We start from the raw sequence: 25,028 nt of genomic DNA, 5'->3' as shown, positions 1-25,028 counted from the left end.
AAACTCTCCCATGAGGCCCCCAGCCGCAGGCAGGTCCCCACCGCCTGTCACTCTCACTGCTCAAGGCGGCGCCCGCTGGCTCCCTTGGGTGGGACTAAGGAAAGCACATTCCACTGGGCATTCTCCGAACAGAAGCGTCTTAATAGGAAATTCACCTTAAAAGGTGACAGGTGTCCTCCCGGGCCAGCTTCTGCGAGACAGAGCATGTCGAGGGAAGGGAAACATGTCTAATCCCCAAGCCTTCCTGTGGGGTTTTGCAGAGGAGACGGTCACAGCTCATGACCCAGCCTGCAACTCCCACCTCCCACGCCCTCAGCCCCGGGGCCTGGCACCCGCCCCCGCTCTGGCTTGGTGGCGTGCAGAGAGGTCACACAGGGCCATGGTCATCTGCACCTGTGGAGCTGTGAGAGGAAGGGAAGGGGCACAGGCTTGGCCACAAGCTTCCCTCGGCCCTACTGTAATCTCTGAAAGGCTCCGTGAGACACCCAAGAGTCCGATGGGGAAACTGAGTCCCAGGGCTCAAGGGCATGCCACGTGGAGGGAAATGGCAAAAGAGCCACCGCCCAGCCCTGCTTATCCTCAGAAGGTGGCAACAGAAGCCACTGACCTCCCTAACAAAGTGCCATGTGCTGGAAGGTGTGTACCTATGGGGGTGAGGACACGGGGGCAGAGGGAGCCTGGCCTTTTCTTAGAGGGTCCCTGTTCTTGCCTCTCCCCCAGCCTCCCCTGGTGCAGCTTCCACTGGTCCTTCGGAGGGTCCTGTCTGTGGAGCCTGTGGTGTCGTCTGTGGTGCCTGCCCCTCCGTCGGGGGTGGGGCCAGATGCTGCGTGTCCCGGCAGGCTCCCCCTCCCCCTAAACATGCCCGGCCGAGGGGCACCGCTGAAAATGTCATTATTACCAGGAGCCGTTTATAGGGTGCACTTTGTCCACGCGCAGGGTTTACAGCCCCTTTTATTCCTCATAAAACAGGAAGGGAGCAAAGCCCCAGCGTGTGGGGGCCAGAGCCTGGCTGCATCCGCTGGAGAGCAGCAAGAGGCTGGCTCCGTGCAGGCCCCTTTGCCATGTGACCCTGGTAGGCCCTGCTCCAAGGGGACCTGGGCACAGGGGATGGACTGTGGCAGGGTCCCTCTGGGGGTCCCGGTACAGGATGACCAGGGGCCCCAAAGAGCCCAATGTGCTTGGGTTTTCTGGAGCAGAGGTAAGGGGGAGGTGTTGAGGGGCTGGGGCAGTGAGTCCCGGCTGTCTCCCTGACGGCTCCTCTCTTCCAAGCCCCCTTCCCGGCACATGGATGCTCCATGCTGCCCAGGCCTGCCATCTCTCGGATGCCTGCCCCCACACAGATGCGCCTTGCCTTCCTGCCTCCCCCTCCTGCCCTCCTTGCCCATCACACCTCTCCCAGGTGTGTGACACCAGCCGTCTCCAAGCAGCCCCTCACCCCTCAGGCCTTCTGTACCCCCACTAGCCTGCACCCCAGATCCAAGTGGGGGCTGAACTCGCCTCCCTAGCCCCTCTCTCCAGCCCTGTTGGGAACCCCTGACCCTTGGAACAGCCTCAGCTGCTGACTCAGAAATCAGCATCCTCTGCCCCCACTCAGCCTGGGACAGGTGCAGCCTCCCCTCCCTGAGCCCTGGTCTGCCAGGCGAGGGGTGCTGGAGCAGGCAGGTCTGGGGCCAGTGTCAGCACAAATGGCCAGGGGTTCACCCTCCACCCTCGGAGCTTGGAATGGGAGGGCAGCCCTGGCCTCAGACACCCTGGTGAGGAACCTGGCCTTGGCTCGCCCAGGGGCTCTTCACAGTGCTCCCCAACCCCAGCTCCCCAGAATGCAGTCCAAACGTCTCTCCTATCCAGCTCCTCTTGCTTCTTTGGATTCCAGTGGCCGTGAGGGGACTGGAGGTTGGGGGTTCCTGGGCAACCTCTCCTGGAGCGCAGGAGACGGGGGTTTCACCCAGGCAGCTGGCTGAGGCCTAGACACCCCAGAGGCGGCTGTGGCCCCGGTATGGACTTCAGTTGCCCGGGGAGGCCAAGCCAGCATGCTTCTGGGGATCTGTGCTCAGTGACCCCTGGGAATTAGTGCTATCTCAAAGCAGGTGCCCTGGCACACTGAGGGATCACAGGAGCGTCTCTAACACTGCTGGAGGGCAGTGGGCCCTGCCAGAGCGTGGGGAGGGGTACACTGGCCCACGGCAGCCAGGGCACCCCCCACTATGCCCATGCCCCGGTCTGGCTCCCCTTCCCCCTCCGCCCTTCACCTGGTCCAGGACAAGAGGGCAGGAGACCCCCCTAGGCCCCACGGGGTTATGGGCAGGGAAGGGAGGCGGCTCTCAGTGGAGACTGCTTTGTAATCCAGGAAGCAGGAGAGAGGACTGCCCTCCCAGGGGCAGCAAACAGGCACCGGATGTAACCGGGTGCCCAGGCCTCACCACCCGCCATGGCACTGTCCAAGGATGCCCAGATCACTGAATGCACAGCATGGAGAAGGGCTGAAACGGGGGTCACATGATGGGGGCTGCTGGTGTGGGCCATTCCCCAAACCCCAGGCAGCACAGAGGCCACCAGGTCTCCGGGGCTGTCCCTACAGGACTGTCCCTCCAGGGTCTTTACAGGTCCCAAGTCCTGACTCCTTACACACAGAGCGTGGGCCTGGGAGTGAGAGTCCAGGCCCCCCAGGCCCAGGGCCCTCCATCTTCCCTCCCCAGTCAGACTCACAGCACCAGCCCTTGGGCCACGGGGGTGGCAGGCCCAGCTTCAGAGGCGCAGTGGCTGTCCTGGCCTCTGGTCAGTCTCCCTGGGGCAGGGGCTGCCTCTCCTCACAGACCTGGGCCTCCCTTGGGGTGGGGGCTGCCTCACAAGGGAGCCTCAGGTGGGGGTGGGTGTGGCCGAGTCTTTAGTGTCTGCCCAGAGGCACCCAGCAGGCAGCTGACCCCCTAGACCAAAGATTCCTGGAGTCTGAGGCGCTGCCTCCCCCACCACGTGGAAAGTTGGCCCTGATCAATTAGACCGTGCGCTAAATAAATCACTCGAGGGCCTTAGAGCTGTGTTTTTGCAGCGGCCGCAATAATAATATTAGTAACAATGCCCCTCAGAAACCCGGCCAAGGCTGGAGTCTCGGGTGGGGAGGGAGCGGGTGCAGGGGCCATGCTGGCGTCCCTGGGCCTACCCCCAGCCCCCTGCCCACCCACCAGGGCCCGCCACCTGGGCCACAGCCTGGCCCTGTCTCCTGGCTCAGGGCATCCTGGGTGTCTCCTACCCAGGGCCCCCTGGCCATGGCAGGGCTGTGCTGGGGCCTAGAGCCCACCCATACCAGCTTGCATGCAGGGGAGGCAGGGGAGGCGCGGAGGACCCCCAGAGATACCCTGACCAGAGTGGACAGGAAGAGGCTGTGGGGCAAGGGCAGGGGCAGGGCAAACAGCACGGGGAGAACAGAAGAGAATAGAGTGTGGAGAGAGAGGGGGTGCAGGGCGGGTGGAGTAGGGGACGAGGGTCTGGGCGCAGGTTCAGCCCCCTGACTTCTCCAGGACCCTCCTCCCACAGCGCTGAGAGCCAGCACGGAAACAGCGCTCGTCTATGGGGACCTGCCCTGGAGCTCCACGCACGCTGTGTCGCTGCGGGGGCCCCGGGGGGCACTGGCCCGGCTCTGCTTCTGGGATGAAGTTGAGTGAGCAGACGGGCATCCCTGCAAGGTCCAGGGCCAAGGCAGAGACACAGAAGCAGAGGGAGATGGGTCTCCATTGTCACCCAGGCCCCTTGAGAGACCCCCGCCCCCGACAGAGCCTGTGGACAGCTGAGCCGGATCTGTCCCCGCATCCTACAGGGGGAGCGGAGGGTCGACCAGCACGGGCAACAGAGAGGAGCCGGCACAGGCCCTCCGGCCTCCTACTGTGCGGGGCTAAGGAGGCCTCTGGCTGGTGAGTCTGCTGGACACCCAAGGCTCGAGAGGAAGCCATGGCTTTGGAGAGTGGCATTAGCACAGAGGGGAGCCAGCAGCCCGCGGGGATCCCGCACACCCAGTGCAGGGGTGGCAGCAGGCCTGCCCTGAGGGCTGCCTCCGGGATGAGCAGAAGCGGCTCCTGTGGAGCTGCAGGAGAGAAAGGCAGGCGTGCCCTCTCGGCTCAGGCCTCTCCCCACCTGAAGGTCCAGAGAGGAGGCAGCCCCCAGAAGACTGCATGGGCGGGGCTCACAGACAGGGCTCAGGGACCAAGGTGTGGGCCTCAGGGACAGCCAGCAGCAGGGAAGGAAGAGGGGGAAGAGGGGCTTCCGCTGTGGGAGCTGGCCCCTTGCTGGACGAAGGGCAGTTCTAGGCGGCCTCACTCCCACCTGAACCCAGAGACCCCAGCCCTGCAGGAGGGGCATTGCCCAGGCCCACCCCTCGGCAGCCGCTGGTGCTTTGGGAGAGGGTGCCCTGGCTTCGGTTTGGGGAGGCATGTTAAAACATCAAAGACTTTTGAGTTCAAAGATGTCAGAGGGCAAAGGTCGCGGGCCCCGGCTGCCCTCTGTTTAACCTCAGCCCCAAAAGGGAAAAGGGAACCGAAGGGAAGCAGCTCTGTCCCTGGCCCCATCCCCGGCCCCTCTCTCTCTGATCCTTCTTCCTGGCTCTCTGCAGAGAGGGAGAGCGAGAGGGCCCCACTGTGGCTTCCCAAAGCTGCAGCCTCCACGCAGGCCCTCTCTCCCCTCCCCTTTTTTTGCAAAGGCATCGGAAAACAAACACGCTCCACTGCCCCCCCAACTCCCCACCTCCCACCCCCAAAATAAACCCAAGAACTCCGCCAGCCTTCTCAGCACAGCGGGAAAACCGGAGTGGCTGCCTGCGACCCAGAGCGCGACGCGAAAAATAAATTCCTTGTTTTATGATGGGAGGGGAAGGTGGGGGAGGAGAAGGAGACAGAGAGAGAGATAAATAATCTTTATTATTTTCTGTTATCATTTTCCTAGGGCCGTTTTGCCTGGGCACCACAGTCAGTTCTAGCCCAAGGCCCACCCCTGGGCCTAGGGCAGAAAAGGGCTGGAAGAGGTGGAGGAGGGGCCACAGGAGGAGGAGGAGGAGGAGGAGGAGGAGGAGGAGGAGGAGGAGGCGAGCAGTGTAATTGAAGCTGGCTGTTGGCCCAACCACCAACTTAAAACAATAAAGCCAGAGGAAGTCCTGCAGGACAGAGAAACAGGGTGAGGGGGTGGGTGGCCAGGGGGGCAGGATGGAGAGGCCAGGGTCGCCCTTGGGACCCAGCTCTCCTTGTGGGGAGGAGGCCCCGTGTCCGAGAGGGCATCGTGAGCTGAGGGCTTTGGGTAACGGAGAATAGGGGCAGTCAGTGGCATGGGTGGGGGTTTGGGCTGAGTGAGCAACCTGGGGGCTTGCAGGCCAGGGATTCAGCCCAGCAAACAGCACTGAAGTGGGGCTCCCGGGAACAGAGGGACGTACTCTTTGGGTGCTCCGGGTGGCTCCAGAACTGGCTGGGTTGGTTGGTCCAGGAGTCCCATGGCCTGGGCCTCCTTCCCTGGTACTAGTGCCATGGATGCTGACGGGTGGGGATGGAGGGGGCCCTTCTAAAGAGGGCCGGCTCCCACGGGCCCTCAGGCCAGGGTGCACTGCCCACCTTCCAGGCCACCCTGGTAGGGCTGGGAGGACCAGAAGGAGGGCAGCAGCCCTCTCCCGCAGCCCGCCACCCACCACGCCAGAGGCCCTTAAGAGGATGGGTCCATGCCAGATCCCCTGCCCACGCGGGACCTCAGAGCCGCGCCTGTGTTGGGCAGGGCGGATGCTGGGGCGCCTTCTGCAGGGCTGCACAGCTAGAGTCCGTGGACCACAGTCGCCTTCCCAGGCAGGGCTGGGCTTCCAGTCCCATCAGGGAGACTCTGGCCGAGCTAGTGCTCCCCAGGCCAGGCTTCCCAGGGGACAAAGTGGGCAGGGCTCATGCCCAGCTGCTCACGCCCACTTCCCCAGCCTGTCCTCTGTGTGCTGTTCCCCCACGGGCCTTAGGGCCTTTGTTCCCACGGCAGAGAGCCTGGCCCCTCTGAGGACCTCGGGCTCTGGAGACAGCATCTGCTCACGCCCAGCTAGAGCCACAGCAGGCGACCTGGTGAAGGATCCTCAGGGCATCCTACACCCAAGAGCAGGGAGGGGCTTGAGAGGCCGAGGGGCAATCTTAATTACCCCCAAAGCGAGGTTCAGTGGGACATCCTTTGGAGGTCAGGGGTGCCCATGGAGGGGCCAGTCCTGGGAAGAGGGGCATTTTCAACTGGCTGACCAGGAGGGATGGGAGGCCGGAGGAAACGGCAGGCAGGCCAGAGGTGTGGGAAACGGAGCGGGAGGTGACGATTTCAGCCTTCTTGGGTTGCTGTCACAAAGTACCACAGCGAGAGAGAGAGAGAGTCTGAGGTCAAGGTGCCGTGGGGCCGGTTTCTCCTGAGGCCTCTTTCCTGGGCTTGCAGATGCCACCATCTCCCTGTGTCCTCATGTGGCTGTTGCCCTGTCAGCGTCTGTGTTCTGATCTCCGCTTATAGAAACACCAGTCGGATGGGCTCAGGGTCATCCTAACGATTCCATCTTAACTTGGTACCTCCTTAAAGACCTACCTCCAGACAGACTGATTCTGAGGCTGTGGGGGTCAGGACTTCCATGCCTAGACTGGGCAGAGACACGATGCAGCCCTTAGCTGTCTGTGTTCCCAGAACATGGGAGCCAGGAGAAGGCCAGGCAGGCACAGGCGAAGGGAACACACATGTCTGCAGGCTGCTGGGAAGAAGGACAGGAGGGGAGAAGGGCTTGGGGAGCGTGGCTTTGGGCAGCCAGGTCACCTGTCCCACGGGTCCTGGAAACAGCAGCCTAGAGCCCAAGTGTACCGGACCACGAGGACTCGGAGGGAGGATGTGGGTGAGGGCGAGGGGTGGCCCCCAAGAGCGAGGTCCAGAAATGCACAGGGGGCCCAGGGTCTTGGCTGGGAAGGCAGAGGCGGCCTTCCCTCGGCCAGGGACAGTGCAGATGCGGTCGGGCTGAGCAGTTGGAAGCCACGGCGTGGGAAACGGCCCGGCCAGAGCCGGATGTGAGAGGGGACCCAGGAGAGGTTGCACGTGCAGAGACGTGGCCCATCCACCCGGATCCTGTGAGCCTCGGGGGATCCAGACCCCTGACTCACAGTCACGCCACAGGCCAGGTGGGGACCTGCCAGGGGAAGAGACAGGAACTGGGGAGCTGCCTCCAGGTTTCCGAGCGCACGCGGACGGACGGGCTCCCGGCGGCCGGCTCCCGACTTCAGGTCTCCCTGCCTCCCCTAATTGTCCCCGCATGAGGCACAGAGGAGGGAAGTGAGTTAACGCAGGAGTTTCCTCCAAGAAAGCTCATCAGAAAAGCCCAGATGGAAAAATCCGCCTCCATGGAGCCCTTGGAATTGGAAGTGATTTCTTTCTGGAAATATGTACCCTGAGGGGTGAGGGAAAGGACAGGGCCTGCACGTTCGTCAAGACGGAGACTGTTGGCTCCACACGCCGTGAGCCCCCTCCCCAGGGCCGCCTCAACCCCTTCCTTCACCCCCTCTCGCATCCCCTCAGGGTGAGGGTCCTGCCGGCCTGCCTGGGTCAAGGTCCATGGTCCAAGGTGGGGACGTGGCCTCTGCCTGTGAACGAGCTCCTCCCCAGACCAGCAGGGCCACAAAGGCCGGGACCTTCTGCCCTCAGGGTCCTCCCCACAGCCACCCTCCCTCTGCCAGACCAGCAGGGCCACAAAGGCTGGGACCTTCCACCCTCAGGGTCCTCCCCACAGCTGCCCTCCCTCTGCCAGTCTGCACCCCCCACACCCCATCTGCACAGAGGGGAAGTCTCCCTGAGTTTACTCTGTCCTCTGTGTGCTTAATCTGAAGATGCCCCAATGCACACTGTGGGTGCCTGCAGCACGCAGATTGGAAAGCACTTAGATGTGGCTCTGCCCCACCCCTAGTTATGGACAGAGACACTGGGGTTGCGAACGAGGAAATGAGTTGTCCCCAAGGCAGTGCGTGTGTCAGGACAGGGCAGGCACTCCTGTGTGGAGAGCTGCCCCCTTCCCTCCTGCCCCCGTGTGGTCCTCCCTCACTGTACTTGCCCCAAGATGGTGGGGCGCAGTCGACATGTGTGCATCTCTGCACAGTCACCATTCTGGGAGGGTGGTCCAAGAACCATGTGGGTAGGGTCTCCTCCAGGCGACTGGGGACCCAGGCTCCTGCAGCCTTGTGGCTCTGCACTCCTGAAGCTGCTGGGGGTAGAGGGAAGAGAACGTAGAGGATCCTTGTGGAGACTGTTACGGACCAGACCTGAGAACAGTGCTATTACTTCTGCTCCCAGTGAGTGGGCTGGGCTCTGTGCACAGGGCTGGAGGACGTGTGCACAGAGAGCGGTCCTCGCTGGCCCTCACTGGCCCGGCGGCAGCACCCACCTCCCACCTCCAAGCCCTTGTCCTCGTCTCTCTGCCAGCCCTACTCCTGTCTCCGTGATGATGGCCTTTCCAGGTGGGGCTGGCCCGACTTAGGGCTCATGAATGCTCTCTGCCCATCACTGTGTGCCCCTATGGGCTCTGAGTTCTGGGACAGGGCCCAGCTCTGCTGCTGGGGACAGAAGAGGTCCAAAGAAGACAGAGTCTCTGTGCTCAGGGAGCTTCTGGGCTGGGTGGGAGAAAGGGCTCCACTGGGAGCAGTTAGGTGCCAAGTGCAGCTGATCCCCAGAGCCTGGTGAGCAAGAGGCAGCCCCACCCCAGGGGGCCATGTTGACTCAGTCCCTGAGACTCCGAGGGCAGCCTCGGTGGCCAGCCTGAGCCGTGTGCAGTGGACACTGGGCAGAAAGGGACCCAGTGGTAAAGAGCAGATGGGCACCCCGGCACAGACAGCAGGAAGGGCCACAGAGACAAACACCCCATTTCCTGGCCAGCCCCACGCAGGAAGGTGCGCTTGGGGAGGGAGGGAGGCAGGAAAGGCAGCCGCACGGCCCAGCCGCGGGTGACTGTGGACCTTGCCCCGGCCTTTCCAGCCCCAAACCCCCCAATGTGCAGCCTCAGCCTTCAGGAATGTCCTGTCCATGGCTCAAGCTGCCAAGGGGAATGGACAGGGCCCAGGAGCGGGGGCCCAGGCAGGTGGCCGGCGGCTCTGACACTTTCCTGGCTGAGGTCTGAGTCCCCCGCGGACATCGCTGGGGCGGTTTGGTGGGCTCCAGCGTCTGGGGGTGTGGGATAGTTTCCAGGCCCCAGCCCATCTGCTCAGGCTCCCACTTGGAGGGCCTGTGTTGTTGAGATGTCTGAAATATTTGTTTTCTAAAGGATTAGCTTCCAGATGATTCTGGAAGGGGCCAGGAACGATTGGCGTGGAGGGAGGAAGGAGGCCCTCGCTCCCTCTTGAATCTGGACCAGGAAGACGTCCTCTGTGCCTTAAGAGGCCCAGGCCACGTCCTCCTTTCTCTAAGCCTTAGTCAGTCCACTTGCTCATCCACTGAGCCTTTTAGTCATCCAACAAATATCCCTTGGGCTCCCTCTATGAACCAGACCCATGGCCAGGGGCTTCCAACCCCACCTGGTCAGATAGCCCTTCCTCGCCAAGCAGGGAGCAAGGGGCTCTTCCCTGTGGGGCACGTCCTGCCCAGGCCCCCGCACTGGCCTTCACGAAACCACTCCAACATGTACACCCCTCCCACGTGGTGCCTGTTCTCTGGGAGCTGTCAACCCCAGACAAACCCCTCTACTCACCACCCTGAGGAGCCTGGCGAGGAAGAGGAGGGCCAGTCACCTTTCCTACCAAGGGACTTCTCCAGCCTTCCTGGCTCAGATCCCACTGGCGTTGGCATGCTGAGATTCAGGATAGTGGCAGCTCCTGTGGATGGAGGATGGGGGTCCCGGGGGAGAAGATGGCCTGGAGCAGCCTGGCTGGAGCCTGTCCACGAGTGGGAGGAAGAGGACCTGAAGACAGCATGGCTTGTCTTTGACGGGGGGAGGGTCTGGCTGTGGGGGACTGTGAGTGTTTTGGGAGAGACGAGAAGGGAGCCCTGGAGAGGGTGTCCTGGGGCCACCTTGCTGGTGTCAGCGTGAGCCTAAGGAAGCAGGGGCAGGAAAGTGGGGAGACACGAGGACTTCAGAGTCAGGAGGAGGAGAAGTCCCCTGAAGAGAGTCTCTAAGAACTGTTAGCACGGAGAATGAGAGAGGGAGAGAGAGAGAGAGATCCCGAAGAGAAGACCAGCAGGCAGAAAGCAAGGCTGGAAGAGGCAGAGGCCCAGGGACCCTGCGTTCCCAGCTTGGAAGCACCAACTGTGTCTAGCCCAACAGACACCTCACAAACCAACGGGGGTTCATGGCAGATGGTGACAGTCCTCACCCCAAAAGGAATAGCTGGATCCACAGGCCCTGGATGGCCGGCAGCTGGGGCACCAGGCCGAGGTGTGCTGGTTGGGGAGGCTGGCAGGGACCCGGTGGGGAGGAGGGTTGTGGGGTCAGCAGAAGTTAGGGAGAAGGCAGCGGGGTCGACAGCAGAGAGGCCGGGAGCCAGCTGTGTGCTGCCAAGATGGCAAGTCACCAACACCATGCATGACATCCTCAATGTGGGTGACAATCAGGACCGGCCCCATTAAAACTCCAGGCCTCCAAAGACAGGCCTAGGCCCTCAGACACACCCAGAGGTCCGGGGGCACAGGCAGGCACAGGCCGGGTGTCAGCGGGCACAGGATGAGCCAGAGCTGCCCTGCAGGGACCTCCAGAGCCTCCCATGTGTGTATTTTGGGGTCCACCACGGCAGGCTGCCTCATCCTGCCCCTTTCTAACTCTGAACTCTGAGCAGCTAAGAGCTCGCCAGGCTGCACACCACACCGGGAGCTCAGGCCAGATGGAAAACCCCACAGCCCGCATCATGCACAACGTCCTCAACGTGGGTGACAGCCAGGACCAGCCTCACTAACACGCCACACCTGGATTTCCCCAGGGGAAGGCTTGCAGGACGGTCTCTCTTCTACCTCCCCTGGAGGTGATGCCCACTCTGTCTCCTTTCCCTCAGCTGGCAGGTGAGGAGCTGCAGGAACGCCGGCTTCCCTGCTAGTTCGTGGCCGATTCCCAGGGGAACTCCCTGGTGCAGAAGAGTGAGGCTCAGAGAAGTGGAGGGTCTTGGGCTTCTCTTAGCTGGGTACATCTTCTGCCCGTGGGTGAGTGGCCAGGCTCCGCCATGGGGCTGCTGTCTGCCGGAAGCTGGGCTCAGTCGGTCAGTCCAAGTAGCCTTGCCTTCCGAATCTGGCACTCTGGTGCCCTTTCTGGGAACTCTTTCCACACGGCTAGCTTGGGCTTCCTCACAGCATGGCAGTCTCCTGACAGTGAGAGTCGTACACGGCTTTTCATGGGCAAAAAAACCCCTAAGGCTTTTTAACGGTCAGCTTTGAAGTCCCAGAGCAACATCCCACTGCATTTTATTGGTCAAAAAGCACCCAGATTTCAGGGGAGGGGAAATAGATCCATCCTCCTAGCGTGAGCAGGGGTGAAGCTTCCTTGCAAAAGGAGCACGGAGCGGGAAGAGACTGTTACGGCGTCCCTGTAAGCGGCGTGCACGGGTGCTGCAGGGGCGGCTGTGGCTGGGTCAGTGCACCGACCTCGGGGAATGGAAGTAGACAGTCACGTGTCAAACCGTCAGCCTCGCCACATTTCGCTCCATTCCTTCTTGGGTTGAACATCTTATGTTGCTCCATTCTGTGATTCTTGAGAAGAAGTGGCTCTGTCAGGATGGAATCAGAGAAGCACAGCCTCCTGACAGCCAAAGGCAGGGGCTTTGTTGGAAGGGATGGGACCTTTTGCCGAGATGGAGCTCCAGGCTGTCTGTGAGACGCTACTGCCCGGCTCTGGGGCTGGGCCTGAAGCCAGCAGGACAGGCAGTCAGGAAAGAAGATGGGCAGTAAGTGGGAGGGGACAAGGGCCACCTGGACGTCGCGAAGTCACACGTGAACCCATGTGGACAGTCCGGAGCCCACATCTGTGTCTTACCACTTTGTGCTGCATTGAGTAATGCTCCCCGGAAATTCATGTCCACCCAGGACTTGTGAGTGGGGCCTTCTGTGGACAAGGGCTTTTGTGGCTGCCGCCAAATAAAGACAAAGTGGCACTGAATTGAGGTGGGGGGAGGCATCAATTCAACGAGTGTTGTCCTTATAACAAGAGGGAAATTTGCACAGAGACACAGACACACAGTGGAGGAGGCCACGTGAAGACAGAGGCAGAGACTGGAGCAATGCAGCCACACGCCGCAGGACGCCTGGAGCCCCCAGAAGCCAGAAGGGGCAAGGAGGGGCCACCCTAGGGCCTTGCAAAAGAGGGCGGCCCTGCCCTCCCCTGGGTGGTGAACCTCGGGGCTCCAGAGCTGTGAGAGAGTCATTCCTATGGTTAAAGCCACCCAGTCTGTGACCACTTTTTCACTGCAGCCCCAGGAATCAAACCCCTCCAGTCCGAAAACACAGGGGACATCTGGAGGAGCCAGCACCACTCGCCAGGGGGCCACAGACACCTGTGGCCCAGGACTCAGAGGAGCTGCAGGCTTGGGGCCCGGGGCCAGCAGGCTGAGCCAGGGACGGTGACACCAGGCGTGTGCAGTAGCAGCACCCAGCCAGCACCCCCGGCAGATGCAAACATGGTGGCCGCTTCCACCCACTGGTCATGCTGCAGCCGGATAATTCTGCCAGGGCTGCCTCTACAAAGCGCCACGGACCAGGAGGCTTAAATGAGGGAGATACATCCTCTCCCAGTCCTGGAGGTTGGAGTCCAAGATCAGGGCTGCTGCAGGGCTGGGTCCTCCGAGGCCTCTCTCCTTGGCTTATAGACGCTGCCTTCTCTGCGTGTCCTCACGGGGTCATCCCTCCATGTGTGTCTGTGTCCTCCTCTCCTCTTCCTATAAGGACACAGTCCTATGGGACTGTGCTCACCCCTGCTCACATCAGGAGAACAGTCCTGTGTCGCCTCTCGGGACCCCATCTTGGTGCTTTCCCCTTGGTTACCCCATGGTCAGGACTCAGACACCAGCGTGAGCCCACACACTGGCTCTGGAGTGGTGGGCACAGGTGAGAGGGAGGTACAGCTGCCACAGCCAGGAAACCCCGGGATGGTCCTGAATGGGTCCACAGCTGGCTTTTCTCTGCCAGAGTCACGAGGGTGAAGGTCGCCAGCTCCCAGGGTCAGGGCCCAGCCTCCTTCCATCTCACTGCTCCGGCTGCCTCAGTTCCTCATGGAGTCTGTTTAGTGCCTCTCCAGAAAAGACAAGTTGAAGCCCTGACCACCAGCATCTCAGAGCACAAACTCATTTGGAAATAGGGTCATTATAGACACAGTCGATCAGGTCAGACTGCAGTAGGGCAGGCCCTGAATCAAACGTCATGGTGTTTGATGGTAGAAGAGAGACACAAGAGAGCAGTGCTGCGTGAAGGCGCAGGGTGGGAGCGTCCTGGAAGATGGGCACAGCTGGGGTGACAGATCTGGGAGCCAGGAAACACTGGGAAAGTCCGCCAGCACCGGAGCCTCCTTAGAGCTCCAAGAAGGAGCCAGCCCTGACCACCCCTGACTCTGGCCTCTAGCATCGAGACAGGGAGAGACACATTCCACGTGGCTGTTCCAATCAGCCCAGCTTCTGGGACTTCCTTACGGCAGCCTCAGGGAACTGGTTCCAAGCCCAAGTGGGCTATCCCGTTACTTACATCTGGGTAGGTCCCAGCCACAGGGGAGGGAGAAGAGAAAGCTCCACTATCTAATGACACGCTGTGCCACGTCCCACCCAAGTGACACGCTGTACCCACATCCCGTCCAGGTGACACGCTGTGCCCACGTCCCTGTCTAGGTGACAGGCTGTACCCACGTCCCACCCAGGTGACATGCTGTACCCACGTCCCACCCAGGTGATAGGCTGTACCCACATCCCTATTCAGGTGATAGGCTGTACCCATGCCCCACCCAGGTGATAGGCTGTACCCACATCCCTATTCAGGTGATAGGCTGTACCCACGTCCCACCCAGGTGACAGGCTGTACCCACATCCCTATCCAGGTGATAGGCTGTACCCACGTCCCACCCAGGTGACAGGCTGTACCCACATCCCTATCCAGGTGATAGGCTGTACCCACGTCCCACCCAGGTGATAGGCTGTACCCACGTCCCACCCAGGTGATAGGCTGTACCCACATCCCTATCCAGGTGATAGGCTGTACCCACGTCCCACCCAGGTGATAGGCTGTACCCACATCCCTATCCAGGTGACACGCTGTGCCCACGTCCCTATCCAGGTGATAGGCTGTACCCACGTCCCACCCAGGTGACATGCTGTACCCACATCCCTGTCCAGGTGATAGGCTGTACTCACGTCCCACCCAGGTGACACGATGTACCCACATCCCTGTCCAGGTGACAGGCTGTACTCATGTCCCACCCAGGTGACACAGTCTACCCATGTCCCTGTCCAGGTGATGCACTCTACCCATGTCCCACCCAGGTGACACGATGTACCCATGTCCCTATCTGGGTGACAACGCTGCGCCATGTCCCTATCCTGGTGACACACTGTGCTCATGTCTCTATCTAGATGACAGCACCATGCCCACATCTTCATCCAGACGACAGCACTGTGCCCACGTCCTGTCTTGTTGATATCACTGTGGTTACATACCTGTCCATGTGACATCACCGTGCCCGCATTCCATCCAGGTGATACATTATACCCACATCCCTGTCCAAGTGACATCACTGTGCCCACATCTGCCTCCAGATGACAGCGCTGTGCCCACATCCCCACCCAAGTGCTCTGGGCAACTTGGTTGGGGCTCTGGCTACTTTCATGTTGGTGTCACCCTGTGTGTAGATCACAGCACCCAGGCACTCACCATTACCGTGGCCAGCACAGACCAGATACGACCCCAGTAGTCCTCAAAACTAGGTCTCCTGTACTGCTGTGCTCCACAGTTGCTTCACTGGCAAGACCACTCTTAGCAGGTGAGCCTGGAAGCAGAACCTCCGCAGCTCCTGGTCTGTCCTATACACATGCAAATGCCCCATTAGAAAGCAAATAGCCCCAGGTGTCTGCCTGCTCCCAGGCAAAATCTTCCTCCGGGAATCAGTGAACAGAAGAGATGTCCGTCACCCCCAGGAGAGTGGTGTCTGAACCCGTATAACCGCCCAACAGGTTCTCCCTGCCACCTGTCTGGACAGAGCTGCTATCACGACAGGGGAATTGCAATAAAGTTTAATTCACACATAATCGGCCGTGCAGGAGACTGGAGTTTTATTATGACTCAAATCAGTCTCCCAGAAAATTTGGAGATCAAAGTTTTTAAGGAACATTTGGTGGGTAAGGGGGCCAGTCAATTGGGAGTGCTGATTGGTTGGGTCAGAGAAGAAATCATGGGGAGTCAAAGCCGTCTTTTTGTGCTGAGTCAGTTCCTGGGTGGGGGCCACAAGACCAGATGAGCCAGTTTATCAATCTGGGTGGTGCCCGCTGAGCCACCCAGTACAGGGTCTGCAAAATATCTCGAGCACTGATCTTAAGTTCTACAACAATGATAGGATCCTAGGAGCAATTTGAGGAGGTTAAGAATCTTGTAGCCGGCCGGGCATGGTGGCTCAAGCCTGTCATCCCAGCACTTTGGGAGGCCGAGACGGGCGGATCACGAGGTCAGGAGATCGAGACCATCCTGGCGAACACGGTGAAACCCCGTCTCTACTAAAAAATACAAAAAACTAGCCGGGCGAGGTGGAGGGCGCCTGTAGTCCCAGCTACTCGGGAGGCGGAGGCAGGAGAATGGCGTGAACCCGGGAGGCGGAGCTTGCCGTGAGCTGAGAGCCGGCCACTGCACTCCAGTCCGGGCGACAGAGCGAGACTCCGTCTCAAAAAAAAAAAAAAAAAGAAGAAGAATCTTGCAGCCTCCAGATGTGTGACTCCATGACTCCTGAACCATAATTTCTAATCTGTGGCTAATCTGGCAGTCCTGAAAGTCTGGTCCCCAGGCAGGAAGAGGGTTTGTCCTGGGAAAGGGCCGCTATTGTCTTTGTCTCACAGTTAAACTACAAACTAAGTTCTTCCCAAAGTCAGTCCAGCCTGCACCCGAAAATGAACAAGGAGGCAAGATAGAGTTAGCTACGCCAGGTCTCTTTCACTGTCATCATTTTCTGCTATAATTTTTTTTTTTTTTTTTGAGACGGAATTTTGCTCTTGTCATCCAAGCTGAAGACCAATGGCTTGATCTCGGCTCACTGCAACCTCCACCTCCCTAGTTCAAGTGATTCTCCTGCCTCAGCTTCCCAAGTAGCTGGGATTACAGGCGTCCACCACCATGCCTGGCTAATTTTTGTATTTTTAATAGAGACGGGGTTTCGCCATGTTGGCCAGGTTGGTCTCGAACTCCTGACCTCAGGTGATCCACCTGTCTTGGCCTCCCAAACTGCTGGGATTACAGGCGTGAGCCACCACCACTGGCCGATTTTCTGTGATAATTTTTGCAATGGCGGTTTCACCAGGAGAACCAAGCATTAATGTGCTGTGACTAACGTGTAGTAGAGCGGCATTCCCCAATGGGAGAACCCTGGGGCTGTCTGGGAGCCCCTGCATGGCTGGGATCCTAATCCCAGGAACACCACTGATGACAGCTCCCATAGCACGTAGGACAGTGGATACTTAGAGGCAAAGATAAATCTCTATGTTCTGGAGTGGTCATGACTTGGACCCCAAAGAACCTGAGCCCAAGGTCCAGAGGGAGACCCTCCCCACAGGACCTCCAGCAGAAACAGGGATTGTGGGAGCCTGCCAGGCATAGCGCATAGGTACTTCTGGAGGCTTCCCATTCAGTCTTGGATGCCGACCTCACCAAGGGCGGCCCGTCTGACCGCCCTGATGGCGCCAAATCGGCTGTAGGTGTGGAATCAGAAGTGGCCGCGCGGCGGCAGTGCAGGCTCACACATCACAGCCCGAGCATGCCTGGCTGGGGTTTGCCCACAGAAACATCCCAAGTCACCCAGGCCAGGTGCCTCATTGGTTCCCGAGGGTCGTCAGAGATAGGACATTCATGCGAGTAACACTGGGCTACATGTTTCATTCACCCCAGGGTGCACTGTTGAAGGTTGGGGAGATTGGAGGAGATACTTGGGGGACAATGAGGTGTCCCAGTTCCTTGGATGAAGGGATCTCGGCCTCAGCGTGAGACCCCTCCCACAGGGTCTCTGGCAGGCACAAGAGCCCGGGGGCTCTTGCATAGCACATGGGTAATTTCTAGAGGCTTCCCCTTCGGTCTCACCACCCAGATGGTGCAGAATCGGTTGTAGTTGTGGAATCGGAAGTGGCCGCGCGGCGGCAGTGCAGGCTCACACATCACAGCCCGAGCCCGCCCCAGCTGGGGTTCGCCCACGGAAACATCCCGGGTCACGCAAGCCAGGCGCCGCAGGGTTCACGGGGGTCATGAGGGATAGGACGCTCTTGTGAGTCACGTTGGGCTACGTGTCTGATTCACCTCAGGGTGCATTGCTGAAGGTTGGGGAGATGAGAGGAGATACTTAGGGGACAATGAGGTGTCCCCATTCTTTGGATGATGGGGATCTTGGCCTCAGCGTGAGGTCCTTCCCACAAGGTCTCTGGCAGGCACAAGAATCCAGGGACTCCTGCATAGCACATGTGTATTTCTAGAGGCTTCCCCTTTGGTCTCACCACCCTGATGGCACAGAATCGGTTGTAGTTGTGAAATTAAAAGTGGCCGTGCGGCGGCAGTGCAGGCTCACGCATCACAGCCCGAGCCCTCTCTGGATGGGGTTCACCCGCGGAAAGCCAGGTGCCCCAGGGTTCTCGGAGGTCTTCTGGGAATAGGATGCTCATGGGAGCCACATCAGGTCTTTTTATCAGGCCATATCCACAGCCCGTGGCCCCGGGTCATACTCTGAGACCTTCAGTGACATGGCCTGAGACTCAAGTCACGCCTACCAGCATGATGAGCACAACGAGTTCCGCCAAAAACTTATACTTTCCACATCCATCCCAGAGCACAGATCCGACTAAGGACAGCCCCCAAAATCCCGAGCCTTTTACTGAACTGACAATTGCCTCCCCAGTGAACACTCTAAGCTCGTCAATCCTAAACAGCCAGACATTAACATTCCCATGCAGTGCAGGTTTGATATGCTAATTCAGGAGCTTGAGATGCTAAAGAGCTGGGAGTGTCACTGCTGCTTTATTCTGGGGTCTAGGATCCTTGCGTTGCCTGAGATAATCCGCTAATGTGGGTGCAGCAGACATCCCGCGGTTTGTGGAATTGATAAAGGATGGGGATCAGTGGTGTTTGTGCACCGTGCGGTCTGTGCCCAATTGCCTGCCTTGTGCTGTGGAATCTGTACACCTGGCCAACATGTGCTTGTGTGAGCCTGACGGTGCATTTTCCAGAGCCCCACCTCGGCTCTGCCCTGGAGCCTGTGTGCTGCTGGAATCAGACTCAAGGACCTTATCAGAGGACCATGGCCCCGTATCACCTTGGTCAGGGACTGAAGTTGGGACAGGAGAGCAGAGACTTCCGAAATGAGGGATCCCTGTGTTCTGAGGTGGTAATGACTGGGACCCAAGGACTCAAGCACATGCTCCAGAGGGAACTGTGTCCCACAAGCCTTCGGCAGGAACAGGGATCCTGGGAGCCTGCCAAGCATAGTGCACAAGTGTTCCTGGAGTCTCGCTGCCCGGATGCCACGGAATCAGTTGAAGGTATGGAAACACAGGTGGCTGCGTGGCGGCAGGGCAGGCTCATGCATCATAGCCCGAGCCCGGCTACCTGCGGTTCCCCCGCGGAAACATCCCAGGTCAACAGGCCAGGTGCCGCAGGGTTCACGGGGGTCATCAGGGATAGGACACTCATGGGAGCCACATCGGGCTACGTGCCTGATTCACCCCAGGGTGCACTGTTGAAGGTTGGGGAGCTAGAGGAGATAGCTGGGGAACAGTGAAGTGTCCCCATTCTTTGGATGATGGGGATCTCGGCCTCAGCGTGAGACCCCTCCCACAGGGTCTCTGGCAGGCACAAGAGCCCGGGGGCTCTTGCATAGCACGTGGGTATTTCTGGAGGCTTCCCCTTAGGTCTCACCGCCTGGATGGCACAGAATCGGTTGTAGTTGTGGAATTGGAAGTGGCCACGCGGCGGCAGTGCAGGCTCACACATCACAGCCCGAGCCCGCCCCAGCTGGGGTTCGCCCGTGGAAACATCCCGGGTCACGCAAGCCAGGCGCCGCAGGGTTCACGGGGGTCATGAGGGATAGGACACTCATGGGAGCCACATCGGGCTACGTGTCTGATTCACCCCAGGGTGCACTATTGAGGGCTGAGGAGATGAGAGGAGATACTTGGGGGACAACGAGGTGTCCCCATTCTTTGGACGATGAGGATCTTGGCCTCAGCGTGAGACCCCTCCCACAGGGTCTCTGGCAGACACAAGAACCCGGGGGCTCTTGCATAGCACATGTGTGTTTCTAGAGGCTTCCCCTTCGATCTCACTGCCCGGATTGCACAGAATCGGTTGTAGTTGTGGAATCGGAAGTGGCCGCGCGGCGGCAGTGCAGGCTCACACATTACAGCCCAAGCCCGCCCCGGCTGAGGTTCGCCCGTGGAAATGTCCCGGGTCACGCAAGCCAGGCGCCGCAGGGTTCCCGGGGGTCGTGAGGGATAGGACGCTCATGGGAGCCACATCGGGCTACGTGTCTGATTCACCCCAGGGTGCACTATTGAGGGTTGGGGAGATGAGAGGAGATATTTGAGGGACAATGAGGTGTTCCTATTCTTTGGATGATGGGGATCTCGGCCTCAGTGTGAGACCCCTCCCACAGGGTCTCTGGCAGGCACAAGAACTCGGGGACTCTTGCGTAGCACATGTGTATTTCTAGAGGCTTCCCCTTCAGTCTCACTGCCCGGACGGCGCGGAATTGGTTGTAGTTGTGGAATCGGAAGTGGCCGCGCGGCGGCAGTGCAGGCTCACATATCATAGTCCAAGCCCGCCCCGGCTGGGGTTCGCCCGTGGAAATGTCCCGGGTCACCCAAGCCAGGCGCCGCAGGGTTCACGGGGGTCATCTGGGAATAGGACACTCATGGGAGCCGCACCAGGTCTTCAGGTGGGGCCATATCCACAGCCCTGTGGCCCCGGCTCGCACTCTGAGGGCTTCAGTGTCATGGTTTGGGACTCAAGTCACACCTACTTATGTGATGATCACAGCATATTCCACCAAAATCTTACACTTTCCACATGTATCCCAGAACACAGATCTGACTCTGTCTAAGGACAGCGCCCAAATCCAACTCTTTACTGAACTGACATCTGCCTCCCCAGAGAACACTCCGAGCTCCTCAGCCCTAAGTGGCCAGACATTAACATGCCCATTCAATGCACGTTTGAGATGCTAATTCAAAAGCTTAAGATGCTAAAGAGCTAGGAGGGCCACTGCTGCTTTATTCTGGGGTCCAGGATCCTTGTGTTGCCAGAGATAATCCACTAACGTGGGTACAGCAGACACCCTGCGGTTTATGGACTTGGTATGGGGTGGGGATCCTGATGGGGCTAAGATGCTCGATGGCCCGGGTGTGCTCCTTGCTCACGGATCATCATGTCCGGGCGGTGGTAGTTGGCGCGTGGAGAGGTGCATTTGCCCACAGGTGTTCCCTGTGCCCATGCATTGCTGGGAGTGAAATTCCAGGGCAGCGCCACCGGATCCTGTGCTAGGCCCCCCCACAACGCCTGGAGCAGGAGCGAGGGGCCTGGGGAGCTGCCTTGCCCTGCACATTTGTATTTCCGGAGTCTCCCTTGGGTCTTGGGTGTTGTCCGCAATGAGCCCATCTCCCAGCAATGGCACAGAATCGGTTGTGGCTATGGAGACAGAAATGGCTGACAGGCAGCAGTGGTGACTCACATCACAGTAAGAAGGTGACCCAAGGCTGGACTCCACTTTTAGCAAAATGTGGGGATCTGCCTTGGTCTCCTAACTTGGGGGTCCACTCATGGGAAAGCCTGAGAATTCTCATACCGTGAAGCTGGGGCTCACCCACGACAAAGCGTGGTGGTCAGTGCTCAGCAGGCAAGCACCCAGCCGTTCCTGGCAGAGCCATAGAAGTAAAGGGTTTGCCGAAGGCGCAGTCAGCCCTTCCACATCCCAGAGGGCCTGCGGGGTGATGGGACCCATGAACTCTGGGTCCCTTGGCCCTGGTGCCCCCCTTCATGGCTTCGACACTCGCGACTCGAGGTGAACCCTATGGACCGTAGGGCCCCAACAACCCTCCCCAGAGGCCAAGGTGGTGACCCGCGGACCCACAGCGGGGTGGCTGGGGGAGTCGAAGCTCTCCAGTCTTCACTCCACTCCCAACCGTGGTGCCCCGCGGGGCCTGAGAGAGTCTGTGAGGCCGCCCACCATTTGTCAGTAGAGTGCGCCCGGGAGCCGAGAGCACGACCGGCAGCATGTCGTCTTCAGACAGGAAAGTGGCCGCGAAGGGGACCAGGGTGCCCAGCGGCTGTGGGGACTCTGTTCTGCGGAAGCCGCCGTGACGAGTACAAGCTCGTTCAACTGGATGGGAATCGGCCTGGGGGCTGGCACCGCACCCATCAGGGGGTTTGCGGCACTTCCCTCTGCCCTCAGCACCCCACCCCCACTCTCCAGGCACCACACCCGTGGACTTCCGGGACCCCTGGAGCAAACGTGAGGTCTGAGCCGTCCGTGGTGGTGGCAGGAAAGGGCTGTGTGTGCCATCCGAGTCCTCAGGGACCCGCAGTCAGCCCCCAGTCATGTGCAAAGTACGTGCAGGGCGCTGGCAGGCAGGGAGCAGCAGGCATGGTGCCCCTGAGGGAAGGCAGCAGTCTGGGAGGGAGAAGTCCTCGACCCTGAGGGTGACGACAGGGGCAATGCCCAGCCCTGTCTCCGGATGCCAAAGGAGGGGTGTGGGGAGGCCGTCTTTGGAGAATTCCAGGATGGGTGCTGGGTGAGAGAGACCTGTGCTGGAACTGTCCAGGGCGGAGGTGGGCCCTGCGGGGGCCCTCGGGAGGACCCTGCTCTGATTGGCCGGCAGGGCAGGGGCGGGAATTCTGGGCGGGGCCACCCCAGTTAGAAAAAGCCCGGCTAGGGCCAAGGAGCAGGGTGAGGGAGGGGGTGGGAGGGGTGGGGGGTAACGGGGGAAACTGGGGAAGTGGGGAACCGAGGGGCAACCAGGGGAAGATGGGGTGCTGGAGGAGAGTTTGTGGGAGCCAAGGAGCACCTTGGACATCTGGAGTCTGGCAGGCGTGATGAGGGGTGGAGGGGCTAGCTCGGGGCAGGGCTGTGGGGTCTGGGGCCAGTGAGGAGTGTGGAGTAGGCGCCCAGGCGTCGTGCAGACGGAGCAACATCAGCTGGGGGCGATGGGCCCGAGCTAGGGCTGGAGAGAAGGGGGAGCCAGACATTCATCCCGGTCACTTTTGGTTACAGGACGTGGCAGCTGGTTGGACGAGGGGAGCTGGTGGGCAGGGTTTGATCCCAGGGCCTGGGCAACGGAGGTGTAGCTGGCAGCAGCGGGCAGGTGAGTCCCTTCCCTCCCCAGGCCTCGCTTCCCCAGCCTTCTGAAAGAAGGAGGTTTAGGGGATCGAGGGCTGGCGGGGAGAAGCAGACACCCTCCCGGCAGAGGGGCAGGATGGGGGCAGGAGAGTTAGCAAAGGTGACATCTTCTCGGGAGGAGCCGAGACTGCGCAAGGCTGGGGGGCTGTGAGCTCATCCCAGGCAGAAAGAGCAAGAGGGCAGGGACGGAGCGCAGGGATGGCCAGCGTAGGGTCCAGCACGTGGGGTGGTACCCCAGGCCTGGGTCAGACAGGGACAAGGCAGGGGACACAGGACAGAGGGGTCCCCAGCTGCCACCTCACCCACCGCAATTCATTTAGTAGCAGGCACAGGGGCAGCTCTGGCAGGGCTTTCTGAGGCCTATGCCGGAGCCTCGAGGGCTGGAGAGCGGGAAGACAGGCAGTGCTCGGGGAGTTGCAGCAGGACGTCACCAGGAGGGCGAAGCGGCCACGGGAGGGGTCCCCCGGGACATTACGCAGCAAGGAGGCTGCAGGGGCTCGGCCTGCGGGCGCCATTCCCACGAGGCACTGCGGCCCAGGGTCTGGTGCGGAGAGGGCCCACAGTGGACTTGGTGACACTGTATGCCCTCACCGCTCAGCCCCTGGGGCTGGCTTGGCAGACAGTACAGCATCCAGGGGAGTCAAGGGCATGGGGCGAGACCAGACTAGGCGAGGCGGGCGGGGCGGAGTGAATGAGAGCTCTCAGGAGGGAGGCTGGTGCAGGCAGGGGTGAGGAGCACAGCAGGCGGTGAGCGGGAGGCACTGGCCTCCAGAGCCCGTGGCCAAGGCGGGCCTCACGGGCGGCGACGGAGCCGGAATCGGTGCCTCAGCGTTCGGGCTGGAGACAAGGGTGAGTTTTTTCTCCTCTGCCACCCTCAGCCCCCACCCGCCCCTTTCCACACAACCAACACCTCTCTCATTCTCCCCACAGCCAGGTCTCCAGTCGGGGTGGACGTGCCCACCAGCTGCCGAAGGCCAGGACGCCAGGTCCGGCGGACTTGCCGAGTGGGACATGACATGGTCCGGTGTGACGGCGAGGACAGAAGGGGCGCATCCGGCCTTCCTGGTAAGCATGTCTGCCCTCCTTGTGTCAGGACAGGGCCCTGCCCAGACCGCCCAGCCGGGCCACCATCTCACTACTCCCACCTCTGTCTCCTACAGAACACCCTAGGCTGGTGGGGCTGCGGCAAGAAGCGGATCTGTTTCTTTACTTCTCCCACGGAGTCGGCACACTACAGCTGCCCTCTGGGCTCCCAGAACCCACAACATGAAAGGTGCGGGGCCTCCTGCCACACCTGGGGTGGGGGGCACGTGAGAGGAGCTGAGTGGGACCTCACTCCTTCTCCATCCGCAGAATGGTGCTACCCAGCTCAAGCCTGGGCCTTTGAATCCGGACACAAAACCCTCTAGTTGGAATCGAATACGCTGCACTTTACAACCACTGCACAACTGACTCAGGAATCGGCTCTGGAAGGTGAGCACCAGCGCTCCTTCCGGAAGCCTCCGGCCCGTGAGCACCCGGCCCCCACCCCACCCATGTGTCGCTATTTGCAGGTGAAGCTAGAGGAACAAGACCTCATCAACCCAACACCAAAGACGCCATCGGACCAGCAGCGCCCGCAGCACCCACCCCCCACCGGCGACTCCATCTTCATGGCCACCCCCTGCGGCGGACGGTTGACCAGCAGCCATCGCGTCATCCCAGAGCTGAGCTCCTCCAGCGGGATGACCCCGTCCCCACCACCTCCCTCTTCTTCTTCTTCATCCTTCTGTCTCTTTGTTTCTGAGCTTTCCTGTCTTTCCTTTCTCTGAGAGATTCAAAGCCTCCCCGACTCTGTTTCCCCCGTCCCTTCCGAATTTAATTTGCACTAAGTCATTTGCACTGGTTGGAGTTGTGGAGATGGCCTTGAGTCTCGGTGCGAGTGTGCGTGAGTGTGAGCCACCTTGGCAAGTGCCCGCCCAGGGCCCGGCCGCCCTTCATCTGGGCTGGGTGACTGGGCGCCGGCTGTGTGCCCGAGGCCTCACCCTGCCCTCGCCTAGTCTGGAAGCCCCAGCATCATGGGGCAGCCTTCAAGCATTCCATTACGCCCCATCTCGCCCTGTGCCCCTCCCCACCAGGGCTTCAGCAGGAGCCCTGGACTCATCATCAATAAACACTGTTACAGCAACTTGTGTCAGGGACTCTGGAATCCCGGCTGTGGGCCTGACGTGGGGGAGGCCAACCTTGCGCAGAGGGGGGCTGGAGGGATGGGGAGGGGGAGGAGTACATGAAAAGGGGGATGGGGGTTCCAGGGTGGGGGACTCGGGGATGGTGCAGCACAGCACACACCAGGGGTGGGGTGAGCAGAGGGTGTGTGGACATCAGGGGCGCAGGGCAGGCGGTCAGCATGCAGTGATGGTGGTGGAGGGGCTGCAGGACCAGGGGTTTCACAGAGCGGGAGGGCCTGGGCTGGCGGAGGGGGCCTGGGTTCTGAGGCAGGGGTCAGGGGCCACCAAGGCAC

General features: G+C 60.4%; 1 protein-coding gene and 1 pseudogene across 2 annotated transcripts; one reads left to right on the top strand and one right to left on the bottom strand.

The window, feature by feature from the left end:
- Positions 1-1,147: 1,147 nt before the first annotated feature.
- Positions 1,148-24,695, top strand: LOC117080540 (annotated as a pseudogene). The gene is made up of 6 exons (XR_004435888.1): positions 1,148-1,198; positions 4,988-5,077; positions 22,553-23,377; positions 23,459-23,593; positions 23,882-24,001; positions 24,082-24,695. The product of XR_004435888.1 is annotated as an uncharacterized LOC117080540 (transcript).
- Positions 24,184-24,701, bottom strand: LOC117081612 (H19 opposite tumor suppressor). The gene is given in 3 exon segments (XM_033207788.1): positions 24,184-24,333; positions 24,336-24,581; positions 24,584-24,701. Coding segments are annotated over 3 exon segments (447 nt in total). The 5' UTR covers positions 24,675-24,701; the 3' UTR covers positions 24,184-24,223.
- Between the last annotated feature and the right edge of the window lie 327 nt (positions 24,702-25,028).

Source organism: Trachypithecus francoisi, unplaced genomic scaffold, assembly GCF_009764315.1.
Source record: "Trachypithecus francoisi isolate TF-2019V2 unplaced genomic scaffold, Tfra_2.0 Lachesis_group8, whole genome shotgun sequence".
NCBI lineage: Eukaryota > Metazoa > Chordata > Mammalia > Primates > Cercopithecidae > Trachypithecus > Trachypithecus francoisi.
Note: the sequence above shows the minus strand (reverse complement) of the source record. Positions and strands in the feature narration are given on the sequence as shown.